General features: G+C 48.7%; 1 protein-coding gene across 1 annotated transcript in view; it reads right to left on the bottom strand.

Moving 5' to 3' along the window:
- The window catches only part of LOC144481400 (galectin-3-binding protein-like), a 238438-nt gene that overhangs the window by 208453 nt on the left and 14213 nt on the right, over positions 1-15772 (bottom strand). The window contains exon 2 of the mRNA XM_078200742.1: positions 1867-2058. Coding sequence (XP_078056868.1) covers positions 1867-2058 — 192 coding nt within the window. The remainder of the gene's footprint in view (positions 1-1866; positions 2059-15772) is intronic.

Genomic DNA, 15772 nt, shown 5'->3' with positions numbered 1-15772 from the left:
GTCTTATAAAGCCAGCACACCATCATTATCCCCGGACTCCTAAACTCAATCCCTCGATTGATAAAGGCCAGCACACCATATGCCTTCTTAACCACCTCCCCCACCTACGGGGCCAATTTTAGAGTCCTATGGACCCGGACCCCAAGGTCCTTCTGATCCTCTACAGTACTAAGAATCTTTCCCTTTATATTGTACTCCTTCATCCCATTTGATCTGCCAAAATGGACCACAATGCTTTTATCTGGGTTGAAGTCCATCTGCCACTTTTCCGCCCAGTCTTGCATCCTATCTATATCCCTCTGTAACTACTGACATCCCTCCAGACTATCCACAACCCCACCAACCTTCGTGTCATCGGCAAACTTACCAACCCATCCCTCCACTTCCTCATCCAGGTCATTTATGAAAATGACAAACAGCAAGGGTCCCAGAACAGATCCCTGGGGCACACCACTGGTGACCGACCTCCATTTAGAAAAAGACCCATCTCTACACACTGTCTGCCTCCTTTGGGCAAGCCAGTTCTGGATCCACAGGGCAGCAGCCCCTTGGATCCCATGCCCTCTCACTTTTTCTAGAAGCCTTGCATGGGGGACCTTATCGAACGCCTTGCTAAAATCCATATAAACCACATCGACCGCTTTCCCTTCGTCAATGTGTTTAGTCACATTTTCAAAGAACTCCACCAGGCTCGTCAGGCACGATCTGCCCTTGACAAAGCCATGCTGAGTATTCTTGAGCATACTAAACCTCTCTAAATGCTCATAAATCTTGTCCCTCAGGATCTTCTCCATCAGCTTACCAACCACCAAGGTTAGACTCACCGGTCGGTAATTTCCTGGGCTATCCCTATTCCCCTTCTTGAAAATAGGAACCACATCCGCAATCCTCCAATCCTCTGGCACCTCTCCTGTCTCCATCGACGACGCAACGATCATCGCCAGAGTCTCTGCAATCTCTTCCCTCGCCTCCCACAGTAACCTGGGGTACATCCCATCCGGACCCGGCGACTTATCTATCTTGATGCCATTCAAAGATTCCAGCACAACCTCTTTGTTAAAGTCCACATACTCAATCTTTTCAGTCCACCGCAAGCCCACAGTACATCCACCCATGTCCTTCTCCTCTGTGAAAACCGAGGCAAAATACTCATTAAGCAGCTCTGCCATTTCTACTGGTTCCGTACAGACTTTCCCGCCTTCACCTTTTATAGGCCCTATTCCTTCACGTTTCATCCTTTTACTCTTCACATATTTATAGAGCGCCTTAGGGTTTTCGTTAAGCCTACCTGCCAAGGCCTTCTCGTGACCCCTTCTGGCTCTCCTAATTTCCTTCTCGTACATCGCCTTTAAACCTTGCCCCTCGCACCTTAAACCTGTGCCCCTGAGTAATTGACTCTTCCATCCTGGGAAAAAGCTTCTGACTATCCACTCTGTCCATGCTTCTCATCATCTTGTAGACTTCTATCAGGTCACCCTTCAACCTCGGTCGTTCCAGTGAGAACAAACCAAGTTTCTCCAACCTCTCCTCATATCTAATGCCCTCCATACCAGGCAACATCCTGGTAAAGCTTTTCTGTACCCTCTCCAAAGCCTCCACATCCTTCAGGTAGTGTGGCGATGAGAATTAAACACTATATTCCAAGTGCGGCCTAACTAAGGTTCCATAAAGCATCAACATGTCTTGCCAATTTTTAAACTCAATGCCCCTTGCAAAGGTTCCCAGCTCCCTGCCATATTAGTTTAAACCCTCCCCAAACACTCCAGCAAGTACCTCCCCAAGACATCAGTCCCAATGCTGCCCTTTAGCACTGTTCAGTGCGAAGAGTCTTGGCTCTAACAGCTCATTTATGTTCCGTCCACTCACCGGATCCAAAGACGCCTCCGATTGCGGCCTCTGTCGCATTGATGTAGCCCAAACTGTGACACACAACATGAGCATCCACAATGTCCCAGTTATCATCACACACCGTGCCCCACTCGCCATTGTAATAGATTTCCACTCGCCCCTCGCTGGGTAATCGACCCCCAGACAATCGCAGCTCTCCATACTCCACACCTGATAAAAAAGAGACAACTGGTCAACTGGGGGAGCCATCACAGAGAGACCTCAAACAGCAGATCTTGTCCCCTGTAACTGGATAATCCCGGGAACATCAGACCCTCCTCCCTGTAACTGGATAATCCCGGGAACATCAGACCCTCCTCCCTGTAACTGGGATAATCCCGGGAACATCAGACCCTCCTCCCTGTAACTGGATAATCCCGGGAACATCAGACCCTCCTCCCTGTAACTGGGATAATCCCGGGAACATCAGACCCTCCTCCCTGTAACTGGATAATCCCGGGAACATCAGACCCTCCTCCCTGTAACTGGATAATCCCGGGAACATCAGACCCTCCTCCCTGTAACTGGGATAATCCCGGGAACATCAGACCCTCCCCCCTGTAACTGGGATAATCCCGGGAAAATCAGACACTCCTCCCTGTAACTGGGATAATCCCGGGAACATCAGACCCTCCTCCCTGTGACTGGGATAATCCCGGGAAAATCAGACACTCCTCCCTGTAACTGGATAATCCCGGGAACATCAGACCCTCCTCCCTGTAACTGGATAATCCCGGGAACATCAGACCCTCCTCCCTGTAACTGGGATAATCCCGGGAAAATCAGACCCTCCTCCCTGTAACTGGATAATCCCGGGAACATCAGACACTCCTCCCTGTAACTGGGATAATCCCGGGAAAATCAGACCCTCCTCCCTGTAACTGGATAATCCCGGGAACATCAGACCCCCCTCCCTGTAACTGGATAATCCCGGGAACATCAGACACTCCTCCCTGTAACTGGATAATCCCGGGAACATCAGACCCTCCTCCCTGTAACTGGATAATCCCGGGAACATCAGACCCTCCTCCCTGTAACTGGATAATCCCGGGAACATCAGACCCTCCTCCCTGTAACTGGATAATCCCGGGAACATCAGACCCTCCTCCCTGTAACTGGATAATCCCGGGAACATCAGACCCTCCTCCCTGTAACTGGATAATCCCGGGAACATCAGACCCCCCTCCCTGTAACTGGATAATCCCGGGAACATCAGACACTCCTCCCTGTAACTGGATAATCCCGGGAACATCAGACCCTCCTCCCTGTAACTGGATAATCCCGGGAACATCAGACCCTCCTCCCTGTAACTGGATAATCCCGGGAACATCAGACCCTCCTCCCTGTAACTGGATAATCCCGGGAACATCAGACCCTCCTCCCTGTAACTGGATAATCCCGGGAACATCAGACCCTCCTCCCTGTAACTGGATAATCCCGGGAACATCAGACCCTCCTCCCTGTAACTGGGATAATCCCGGGAAAATCAGACCCTCCTCCCTGTAACTGGATAATCCCGGGAACATCAGACCCTCCTCCCTGTAACTGGATAATCCCGGGAAAATCAGACCCTCCTCCCTGTAACTGGGATAATCCCGGGAAAATCAGACCCTCCTCCCTGTAACTGGATAATCCCGGGAACATCAGACCCTCCTCCCTGTAACTGGATAATCCCGGGAAAATCAGACCCTCCTCCCTGTAACTGGATAATCACGGGAACATCAGACCCTCCTCCCTGTAACTGAATAATCCCGGGAACATCAGACCCTCCTCCCCATAACTGGATAATTCCGGGAACATCAGACCCTCCTCCCTGTAACTGAATAATCCCAGGAACATCAGACCCTCCTCCCCATAACTGGGATAATCCCGGGAACATCAGACCCTCCTCCCTGTAACTGGATAATCCCGGGAACATCAGACCCTCCTCCCTGTAACTGAATAATCCCGGGAACATCAGACCTTCCTCCCTGAAACTAGATAATCCCGGGAACATCAGACCCGCCCTCTCTGTATCTGGATAATCCCGGGAACATCAGACCGTCCTCCCTGTAACTGGGATAATCCCGGGAACATCAGACCCTCCTCCCTGTAACTGGGATAATCCCGGGAACATCAGACAATCCTCCCGGTAACTGAATAATCCCGGGAACATGAGACCCTCCTCCCTGTAACTGGATAATCCCGGGAACATCAGACCCTCCTCCCTGTAACTGGGATAATCCCGGGAACATCAGACCCTCCTCCCTGTAACTGGGATAATCCCGGGAACATCAGACCGTCCTCCCTGTAACTGGGATAATCCCGGGAACATCAGACCCTCCTCCCTGTAACTGGGATAATCCCGGGAACATCAGACCCTCCTCCCTGTAACTGGATAATCCCGGGAACATCAGACCGTCCTCCCTGTAACTGGATAATCCCAGGAACATCAGACCCTCCTCCCCATAACTGGATAATCCCGGGAACATCAGACCGTCCTCCCTGTAACTGAATAATCCCAGGAACATCAGACCCTCCTCCCCATAACTGGATAATCCCGGGAACATCAGACCCTCCTCCCTGTAACTGAATAATCCCAGGAACATCAGACCCTCCTCCCCATAACTGGATAATCCCGGGAACATCAGACCCTCCTCCCTGTAACTGGGATAATCCCGGGAACATCAGACCCTCCTCCCTGTAACTGAATAATCCCAGGAACATCAGACCCTCCTCCCTGTAACTGAATAATCCCAGGAACATCAGACCCTCCTCCCTGTAACTGAATAATCCCAGGAACATCAGACCCTCCTCCCTGTAACTGGATAATCCCGGGAACATCAGACCCTCCTCCCTGTAACTGAATAATCCCGGGAACATCAGATCGTCCTCCCCGTAACTGGGATAATCCAGGGAACATCAGACCCTCCTCCCTGTAACTGAATAATCCCGGGAACATCAGACCCTCCTCCCCATAACTGGGATAATCCCGGGAACACCAGACCCTCCTCCCTGTAACTGGATAATCCCGGGAACATCAGACCCTCCTCTCTGTAACTGAATAATCCCGGGAACATCAGACCCTCCTCCCTGTAACTGAATAATCCCGGGAACATCAGACCCTCCTCCCTGTAACTGGATAATCCCGGGAACATCAGACCCTCCTCCCCATAACTGGATAATCCCGGGAACATCAGACCCTCCTCCCTGTAACTGAATAATCCCGGGAACATCAGACCCTCCTCCCCATAACTGGATAATCCCGGGAACATCAGACCCTCTTCCCTGTAACTGAATAATCCCGGGAACATCAGACCCTCCTCCCCATAACTGGATAATACCGGGAACATCAGACCCTCCTCCCTGTAACTGGATAATCCCGGGAACATCAGACCCTCCTCCCTGTAACTGGATAATCCCGGGAACATCAGACCCTCCTCTCTGTAACTGAATAATCCCAGGAACATCAGACACTCCTCCCTGTAACTGGATAATCCCGGGAACATCAGACCCTCCTCTCTGTAACTGGATAATCCCAGGAACATCAGACCCTCCTCCCTGTAACTGGATAATCCCGGGAACATCAGACCCTCCTCTCTGTAACTGGATAATCCCAGGAACATCAGACACTCCTCCCTGTAACTGGGATAATTCCGGGAACATCAGACCCTCCTCCCTGTAACTGGATAATCCCAGGAACATCAGACCCTCCTCTCTGTAACTGGATAATCCCAGGAACATCAGACACTCCTCCCTGTAACTGGATAATCCCGGGAACATCAGACCCTCCTCTCTGTAACTGAATAATCCCAGGAACATCAGACACTCCACCCTGTAACTGGGATAATGCCGGGAAAATCAGACCCTCCTCCCTGTAACTGGATAATCCCGGGAACATCAGACCCTCCTCCCTGTAACTGGATAATCCCGGGAAAATCAGACCCTCCTCCCTGTAACTGGATAACCCCGGGAACATCAGACCCTCCTCCCTGTAACTGGATAATCCCGGGAAAATCAGACCCTCCTCCCTGTAACTGGATAATTCCGGGAACATCAGACCCTCCTCCCTGTAACTGAATAATCCCGGGAACATCAGACCCTCCTCCCCATAACTGGATAATCCCGGGAACATCAGACCCTCCTCCCTGTAACTGAATAATCCCGGGAACATCAGACCCTCCTCCCTGTAACTGGATAATCCCGGGACCATCAGACCCTCCTCCCTGTAACTGGATAATCCCGGGAACATCAGACCCTCCTCCCTGTAACTGAATAATTCCAGGAACATCAGACCCTCCTCCCCATAACTGGATAATCCCGGGACCATCAGACCCTCCTCCCTGTAACTGGATAATCCCGGGAACATCGGACCCTCCTCCCTGTAACTGGATAATCCCGGGAACATCAGACCTTCCTCCCTGTAACTGGATAATCCCGGGAACATCAGACCCTCCCTCTCTGTAACTGGATAATCCCGGGAACATCAGACCGTCCTCCCTGTAACTGGGATAATCCCGGGAACATCAGACCCTCCTCCCTGTAACTGGATAATCCCGGGAACATCAGACCCTCCTCCCTGTAACTGAATAATCCCGGGAACATCAGACCCTCCTCCCCATAACTGGATAATCCCGGGAACATCAGACCGTCCTCCCTGTAACTGAATAATCCCAGGAACATCAGACCCTCCTCCCTGTAACTGGGATAATCCCTGGAACATCAGACCCTCCTCCCCATAACTGGATAATCCCGGGAACATCAGACCGTCCTCCCTGTAACTGAATAATCCCGGGAACATCAGACCCTCCTCCCCATAACTGGGATAATCCCGGGAACATCAGACCGTCCTCCCTGTAACTGAATAATCCTGGGAACATCAGACCCTCCTCCCCATAACTGGATAATCCCGGGAACATCAGACCCTCCTCCCTGTAACTGGATAATCCTGGGAACATCAGACCGTCCTCCCCGTAACTGGGATAATCCCGGGAACATCAGACCCTCCTCCCTGTAACTGAATAATCCCAGGAACATCAGACCCTCCTCCCTGTAACTGGATAATCCGGAACATCAGACCCTCCTCCCTGTAACTGGATAATCCCGGGAACATCAGACCCTCCTTCCTGTAACTGGATAATCCGGAACATCAGACCCTCCTCCCTGTATCTGGATAATCCCGGGAACATCAGACCCTCCTTCCTGTAACTGGATAATCCGGAACATCAGACCCTCCTCCCTGTATCTGGATAATCCCGGGAACATCAGACCCTCCTCCCTGTAACTGGGATAATCCCGGGAACATCAGACCGTCCTCCCTGTAACTGGGATAATCCCGGGAACATCAGACCCGCACTCTCTGTAACTGGATTCACGACACACAACAGCGCAGAGTCACTGAGCAGAAACTGATAGCCAAGTTCCGCACACATGAGGACGGCCTAAACCGGGATGTTGGATTTATGTCACATTATCAGTAACCCCCACAGCTTGCCTCCTGGTCTTGCAGGCTGTCCTGTCTGGAGACAATACACATCTCTTTAACCTGTGCTTAATGCTCCCTCCACCCACATTGTCTGTATCTTTAAGATCTGGCTGGTTGTAGGGATTCGCATTCTGATCAGTATTCTGTAACTTGATTTTGTGTCTCTGTGCCCTGTTTGAGAGCACATTTCCACTCCATCTGACGAAGGAGCAGCGCTCCGAAAGCGAATGGTATTTGCTACCAAATAAATCTGTTGGACATTAACCTGGTGTTGTTAAAAGTCTTACAGGGGAGGTCCCAGAGGATTGGAGAATAGCCAATGTTGTTCCTTTATAGAGTCATAGAGGTTTACAGCATGGAAACAGGCCCTTTGGCCCAACTTGTCCATGCCGCCCTTATTTTTTTTTTAAAACCCCTAAACTAATCCCAATTGCCCGCATTTGGCCCATATCCCTCTATACCCATTGTACCCATGTAACTATCTAAATGCTTTTTAAAAGATAAAATTGTACCCGCCTCTACTACTACCTCTGGCAGCTTGTTCCAGACACTCACCACCCTCTGTGTGAAAAAATTGCCCCTTTGGACACTCTCACCTTAAACCTATGCCCTCTAGTTTTAGACTCCCCTACCTTTGGGAAAAGATATTGACTCTCAAGCTGATCTGTGCCCCTCATTATTTTATAGACCTCTATAAGATAATTCCTAAGTCTCCTACGCTCCAGAGAAAAAAGTCCCAGTCTATTCAGCCTCTCTTTAAAACTCATTTGTTTAAGAAGGGAACTCTTTGTTTAAGAAGGGTAGCAAGAATATTCCAGGTAATTACAGGCCGGTGAGCCTTACATCAGTGGTAGGGAAATTATTGGAGAGGATTCTTCGAGACAGGATTTATTCCCACTTGGAAATAAGTGGACGTATTAGCGAGAGGCAACATGGTTTTGTGAAAGGGAGGTCATGTCTCACTGTCTTGATCGAGTTTTTCGAGGAAGTGACGAAGATGATTGATGAGGGTAGGGCAGTGGATGTTGTCTACATGGACTTCAGTAAGGCCTTTGACAAGGTCCCTCATGGCAGACTGGTGCAGAAGATGAAGTTGCATGGGATCAGAGGTGAGCTGGCTCGGTCAAAGAAGACAGAGGGCAGTAGTGGAAGGGTGCATTTCTGAATGGAGAGCTGTGACAAGTGGTGTAAACACAGTATGAGTTTTAACAACACCAGGTTAAAGTCCAACAGGTTTATTTGGCAGCAAATGCCATTTGCTTTCGGAGCCCTGCTCCTTCAGTGAGAGGGAGCCTTCAGAAGGAGCAGGGCTCTGAAAGCTAATGGCATTTGCTACCAGATAAACCTGTTGGACTTTAACCTGGTGTTAAAATTCTTACTGTGTTCACCCCAGTCCAACGCCGGCATCTCCACATCATAAGTGGCGTTCCTCAGGGATCAGTGCTGGGACCTTTGCTGTTTGTAATATATATATAAATGATTTAGAGGAAAATGTAACTGGATTGATTCGTAAGTTTGCGGACGACAAAAAGGTTGGTGGATTTGCGGATAGCGATGAGGACCATCAGAGGATACAGCAGGATATAGATCGGTTGGAGAGTTGGGCAGAGAGATGGCAGATGGAGTTCAATCCGGACAAATGTGAGGTAATGCATTTTGGAAGGTCTAAAACAGATAGGAGTAAATACAGTAAAGGGCAGAACCCTTAAGAGTATTGATAGGCAGAGGGATCTGGGTGTACAGGTACACAGGTCACTGAAAGTGGCAAAGCAGGTGGAGAAGGTAGTCAAGAAGGCATATGGCATGCTTGCCTTCATCGGCCGGGACACTGAGTTTAAAAATTGGCAAGACATGTTGCAGCTTCATAGAATCTTAGTTAGACCGCACTTGGAATATAGTGTTCAATTCTGGTCGCCACACTACCAGAAGGATGTGGAGGCTTTGGAGAGGGTACAGAAAAGATTTACCAGGATATTGCCTGGTATGGAGGGCATTAGCTATGAGGAGAGGTTGGAGAAACTTGGTTTGTTCTCACTGGAACGACGGAGATTGAGGGGCGACCTGACAGAAGTCTACAAGATTATGAGAGGCATGGACAGAGTGAATAGTCAGAAGCTTTTTCCCAGGGTGGAAGAGTAAATTACTCGGGGGCTCAGGTTTAAGGTGCGAGGGGCAAGGTTTAAAGGAGATGTACGAGGCAGATTTTTACACAGAGGGTGGTGGGTGCCTGGAACCCGCTGCCGGGGGAGGTAGTGGAAGCGGATACAGTAGTGACTTAGATAGTGATAGTGACAACACGTCTCTTGTTCCACCAGAGGCCCAAACATCCTAGGCCACTGCTACACAAATATCAAGCATGCCTACCGCACTATCAACTGCCCACACTTCGGCAAATCAGACCACAAGGCCCTGGTCAAGAAGAAGAAGGAGGCACATGTCATGCATAGCATAGGCAGCTGGATGAAGTGAATCCCTTGAAGAGTATAGGGGGTGGAGGAGTAGAGTTAAGAGAGAAATCAGGAGGGCAAAAAGGGCACACAAAATTGTTTTGGCAGATAAGGCAAAGGAGAATGTTGAGAGGTATTGATAGAGTGGATTCTCAGAGGCTTTTACCCAGGGCTGAAATGGTTGTCACGAGAGGCCACAGGTTTAGGGTGCTGGGGAGTAGGTATAGAGGAGATGTTAGGGGTAAGTTTTTCACTCAGAGGGTGGTGGGTGGATGGAATAAGCTGCCGGTAGTGGTGGTGGAAGCGGATTCGATTGAGTCTTTTAACAGACTTTTGGATAGGTTCATGGAGGTTAGTAAGATAGAGGGTTATCGATGAGCCTAGAAGGTAAGGAAATTGTTCAATGTTCTATGAATCCAAAGAGCTTCTACAAATACATAAAGGGTAAAAGGGGAACAAGGGAGAGATTAGTGCCTCTTAAGGATCAACAAGGTCATCTATGTGCGAATCTACAAGAGATGGGTGAGATCCTAAATTAATATTTCTCATCAGTATTTACTATTGAGAAAGGCATGGATGTTAGGGAACTTGGGGAAGTAAATAGTGAATGCAAGCAGGCTTTTTCCGCTGAGGCTAGGGGAGAAAAAAACCAGAGGGCATGGGTTAAGGGTGAAAGGAGAAAAGTTTAAAGGGAATATTAGGGGGGGCTTCTTCACGCAGAGAGTGGTGGGAGTGTGGAATGAGCTGCCGGATAAAGTGGTAAATGCGGGGTCACTTTTAACATTTAAGAAAAACTTGGACGGGTTCATGGATGAGAGGGGTGTGGAGGGATATGGTCCAAGTGCAGGTCAGTGGGACTAGGCATAAAATGGTTCGGCACAGACAAGAAGGGCCAAAAGGCCTATTTCTGAGCTGTAATTTTCTATGGTTTCTATGGTTTCTATGGTCTTGAGGAGTGTACATATTACAGAGAAGAAGGTGTTGGAAGTCTTAAAGCGCATCAAGGTAGATAACTCCCCAGGACCTGATGAAGCAACCCAGGAAGTTGTGGGAGGCTAGGGAGGAAATTGCGGGTCCCCGAGCTGAGATATTTGAATCATCGATAGTCACGGGTGAGGTGCCTGAAGATTGGAGAGTGGCAAATGTTGTGCCTTTGTTTAAAAAGGGCTGCAGGGAAAAGGCTGGGGACTACAGGCCAGTGAGCCTCACATTTGTGGTGGGTAAATTGTTGGAAGGTATTTTGAGAGACAGGATCTACAGGCATTGAGAGACACAAGGACTGATTAGGAACAGTCAACATGGCTTTGTGAGTGGAAAATCATGTCTCACAAATTTGACTGAGTTTTTTGAAGGGGTAACCAAGAAGGTAGATGAGGGCAGTGAAGTTGATGTTGTCTACATGGACTTTAGCAAGGCCGTTGACAAGGTACCGCATGGTAGGTTGTTGCACAAGGTTAAATCTCATGGGATCCAGGGTGAGGTATCTAAATGGATACAAAATTGGCTTCTTGACAGAAGCCAAAAGATGGTTGTAGAGAGTTGTTTTTCAAACTGGAGGCCTATGACCAGCGGTGTGCCTCAGGGATCAGTGCTGGGCCCACTGTTATTTGTCATTTATATTAATGATTTGGATGGGAATATAGGGGGAATGGTTAATAAATTTGCAGATGACACCAAGATTGGTGGCATAGTGGACAATGAAGAAAGTTATCTCCAATTGCAACGGGATCTTGATCAATTGGGCCAGTGGGCTGACGAATGGCAGATGGAGTTTAATTTTGATAAGTGCGAAGTAATGCATTTGGTAGATTGAACCAGGGCAGGACTTACTCAGTTAATGGTTGGATGTTGGGGAGAGTTACGGATAAAGAGATCTAGGGGCACAGGTTCAGAGCTCCTTGAAAGTGGAGTCACAGGTGGACAGAGTGGTGAAGAAGGCATTCGGCATGCTTGGTTTCATTGGTCAGAACATTGAATACAGGAGTTGGGACGTCTTGTTGAAGTTGTTCAAGACATTGGTAAGGCCACACTCGGAATACTGTGTACAGTTCTGGTCACCCTTTTATAGAAAGGATATTATTAAACTAGAAAGAGTGCAGAAAAGATTTACTGGGATGCTACCGGGACTTGATGGTTTGAGTTATAAGGAGAGGCTACATAGACTGGGACTTTTTTCTCTGGAGCGTAGAAGGCTGAGGGGTGATGTTATAGAGCTCTATAAAATAATGAGGGGCATAGATCAGCAAGATAGTCAATATCTTTTCCCAAAGGTAGAGAGTCTAAAACTAGAGGGCATAGGTTTAAGGTGAGAGGGGAGAGATACAAAAGTGTCCAGAGGGGCATTTTTTTCACACAGAGGGTGGTGATTGTCTGGAACAAGCTGCCAGAGGTTGTAGTAGAGGTGGGTACAATTTTATCTTTTAAAAAGCATTTAGACAGTTACATGGGGAGGATGGGTATAGAGGGATACGGTCCAAATGTGGGCAATTGGGGTTTGCTTTGGAGTTCAAAAAAACAGGGTGGCGTGGACAAGTTGGGCCGAAGGCCCTGTTTCCATGCTGTAAACCTCTATGACTAAGGTTGTGCTCCTGTTCCCGGCTTACAAGCAAAAACTGAAGCGGGCGAATCCATCAAAGAAAGTTGTGCAATGTTGGTCTGAGGAATGGGATGATCTCCTACGGGGCTGCTTGGAGTCAGTGGACTGGTCAGTATTTAAAAACTCTGTGACCAGCCTGAACGAGTACACCACTACAGTAACTGACTTCATTAGTAAGTGTGTTGAAGACTGTGTGCCAAAGAAGCAAATCCGTGTGTTTCCCAACCGGAAACCATGGATGAACAGGGATATCCACTGCTTGCTGAAGTCCAGGTCTGAGGCGTTCAAGTCAGGTGACCCTGATCTATACAAGAAAGCCAGGTACAATCTAAGGAGATCCATCAAAGATCCAAAAAGACGGTACCGGACCAAGCTGGAGTCCCAGGCTCGCCACACTGACCCCCGCTGACTATGGCAAGGTCTGCAAGACATAACAGGCTACAAGATGAAGTCATATAAAATCACCGGCTCCAGCGCACCCCTCCCTGATGAGCTCAATGCATTGTCCGCCCGTTTTGAGCAAGAGGTCAGTGAGGGTACGCCCTCCATCCTGGAAGGCCTGGATGAACCTGTATCTGGGGTCATCATTGTAGATGTCAGAGCAGCTTTCTCAAAGGTCAACCCATGGAAAGCAACTGGCCCGGATGGGGTACCCGGACGAGCACTCAGATCCTGCGCGGATCAGCTGGCGGAGGTATTCACAGACATCTTCAACCTCTGCAGAGAACTTCTGAAGAGAAGGTGTTACAGGCTGATAGGCTGGAGGAAATAGATGTTCGGAGGGAGGATGTATTGGCAGTTTTGAATAAACTGAAGGTCGATAAGTCCCCTGGGCCTGATGAAATGTATCCTAGGATTCTTTGGGAGGCAAGGGATGAGATTGCAGAGCCTTTGGCTTTGATCTTTGAGTCCTCACTGTCCATGGGGATGGTGCCGGAGGACTGGAGAATGGCGAATGTGGTTCCTCTGTTTAAGAAAGGGAATAGAAATGACCCTGGTAATTATAGACCGGTTAGTCTTACTCCGGTGGTTGGTAAATTGATGGAAAAGGTCCTTAGGGATGGGATTTACGACCATTTAGAAAGATGCGGATTAATCCGGGATAGTCAGCACGGATTCGTGAAGGGCAAGTCGTGCCTCACAAATTTGATAGAATTTTTTGAGGAGGTAACTAAGTGTGTTGATGAAGGTAGGGCAGTTGATGTCATATACATGGATGTTAGTTAGGCGTTTGATAAGGTCCCCCATGGTCGGCTTATGATGAAAGTAAGGAGGTGTGGGATAGAGGGAAAGTTGGCCGATTGGATAGGTAACTGGCTGTCTGATCGAAGACAGAGGGTGGTGGTAGATGGAAATTTTTCGGATTGGAGGCAGGTTGCTAGCGGAGTGCCGCAGGGATCAGTGCTTGGTCCTCTGCTCTTTGTGATTTTTATTAATGACTTAGAGGAGGGGGCTGAAGAGTGGATCAGTAAATTTGCCGATGACACCACGATTGGTGGAGTAGTGGATGAGGTGGAGGGCTGTTGTAGGCTGCAAAGAGACATAGATAGGATGCAAAGCTGGGCTGAAAAATGGCAAATGGAGTTTAACCCTGATAAATGTGAGGTGATTCATTTTGGTAGGACTAATTTAAATGTGGATTACAGGGTCAAAGGTAGGGTTCTGAAGACTGTGGAGGAACAGAGAGATCTTGGGGTCCATATCCACAGATCTCTAAAGGTTGCCACTCAAGTGGATAGAGCTGTGAAGAAGGCCTATAGTGTGTTAGCTTTTATTAACAGGGGGTTGGAGTTTAAGAGCCGTGTGGTTATGCTGCAACTGTACAGGACGTTGGTGAGACCACATTTGGAGTATTGTGTGCAGTTCTGGTCACCTCACTATATGAAGGATGTGGAAGCACTGGAAAGAGTGCAGAGGAGAGTTACCAGGATGCTGCCTGGTTTGGAGGGTAGGTCTTATGAGGAAAGGTTGAGGGAGCTCGGGCTGTTCTCTCTGGAGCGGAGGAGGCTGAGGGGAGACTTAATAGAGGTTTATAAAATGATGAAGGGGATAGATAGAGTGAACGTTCAAAGACTATTTCCTTTGGTGGATGGAGCTATTACAGGGGGGCATAACTATAGGGTTCATGGTGGGAGATAGGAAGGATATCAGAGGTAGGTTCTTTACGCAGAGAGTGGTTGGGGTGTGGAATGGACTGCCTGCAGTGATAGTGGAGTCAGACACTTTAGGAACATTTAAGCGGTTATTGGATAGGCACATGGAGCACACCAGGATGATAGGGAGTGGGATAGCTTGATCTTGGTTTCAGATAAAGCTCGGCACAACATCGTGGGCCGAAGGGCCTGTTCTGTGCTGTACTGTTCTACTGTTCTACTCTCTTTACAACAATCTAAGGTCCCTATCTGCTTCAAGAAGATGACCATCATCCCGGTACCTAAGAAAAACCAAGCAGCGTGCATTAATGACTATCGGCCGGTGGCTCTGACATCCATCATTATCAAGTGCTTCGAAGGGTTAGTCATGGCACGAATAAATTCCAGCCTCCTGTACTACCTGGATCCACGACAGTTTGCCTCCCGCCACAACAGATCCACAGCAGACGCCATCTCCTTGGCCCTGCACTCAACCCTGGAACACCTAGATAACAAGGACTCCCATGCCAGACTCCGATTTATTCACTGCAGCTCAGCCTTCAACACCATTATTCCCACGAAACTCATCTCCAAACTCCGTGGCCTGGGCCTCGGCTCCTCCCACTGTGACTGGATCCTTAACTTCGTAACTCGCAGACCACAATCAGTAAGGATAGGCAACAACACCTCCTCCACGATCATCCTCAACACCGGTGCCCCACAAGGCTGTGTTCTCAGCCCCCTACTATACTCCTTATACACCGATAACCGTGTGGCCACATTCCCCTCCAATTCGATTGTTAAGTTTGCTGACGACACCACCGTAGTGGGTCGGATCTCAAACAATGACAAGACAGAGAACAGGAATGAGATCGAGAATCTGGTGAACTGGTGCAGTGACAATAATCTCTCCCTCAATGTCAACAAAACAAAGGAGATTGTCATCGACTTCAGGAAGCGTAGAGGACAATATGCCCCCTATAACTCAATCCCTTGAATCCTGGCAACATCCTTGTAAATCTCTTCTGCACTCTTTCCAGTTTAATAACGTCTTTCCTACAGGAAGGCGACCAAAACTGAAAACAATACTCCATGTGTGGCCTCACCAACGTCCTGTACAACTGCAACATAACTTTCCAACTTCTATACTCAATGTCCTGACTGGTGAAGGCCAGCATGCCAAAAACCTTCTTCACTGCCCTATCTACCTGTGACTCCACCTTTAGAGAACCGTGCACCTGAACTC

Source organism: Mustelus asterias, chromosome 1, assembly GCF_964213995.1.
Source record: "Mustelus asterias chromosome 1, sMusAst1.hap1.1, whole genome shotgun sequence".
Taxonomy (NCBI): Eukaryota; Metazoa; Chordata; class Chondrichthyes; order Carcharhiniformes; family Triakidae; genus Mustelus; species Mustelus asterias.
This window is presented reverse-complemented; position numbering and strand designations above follow the sequence as displayed.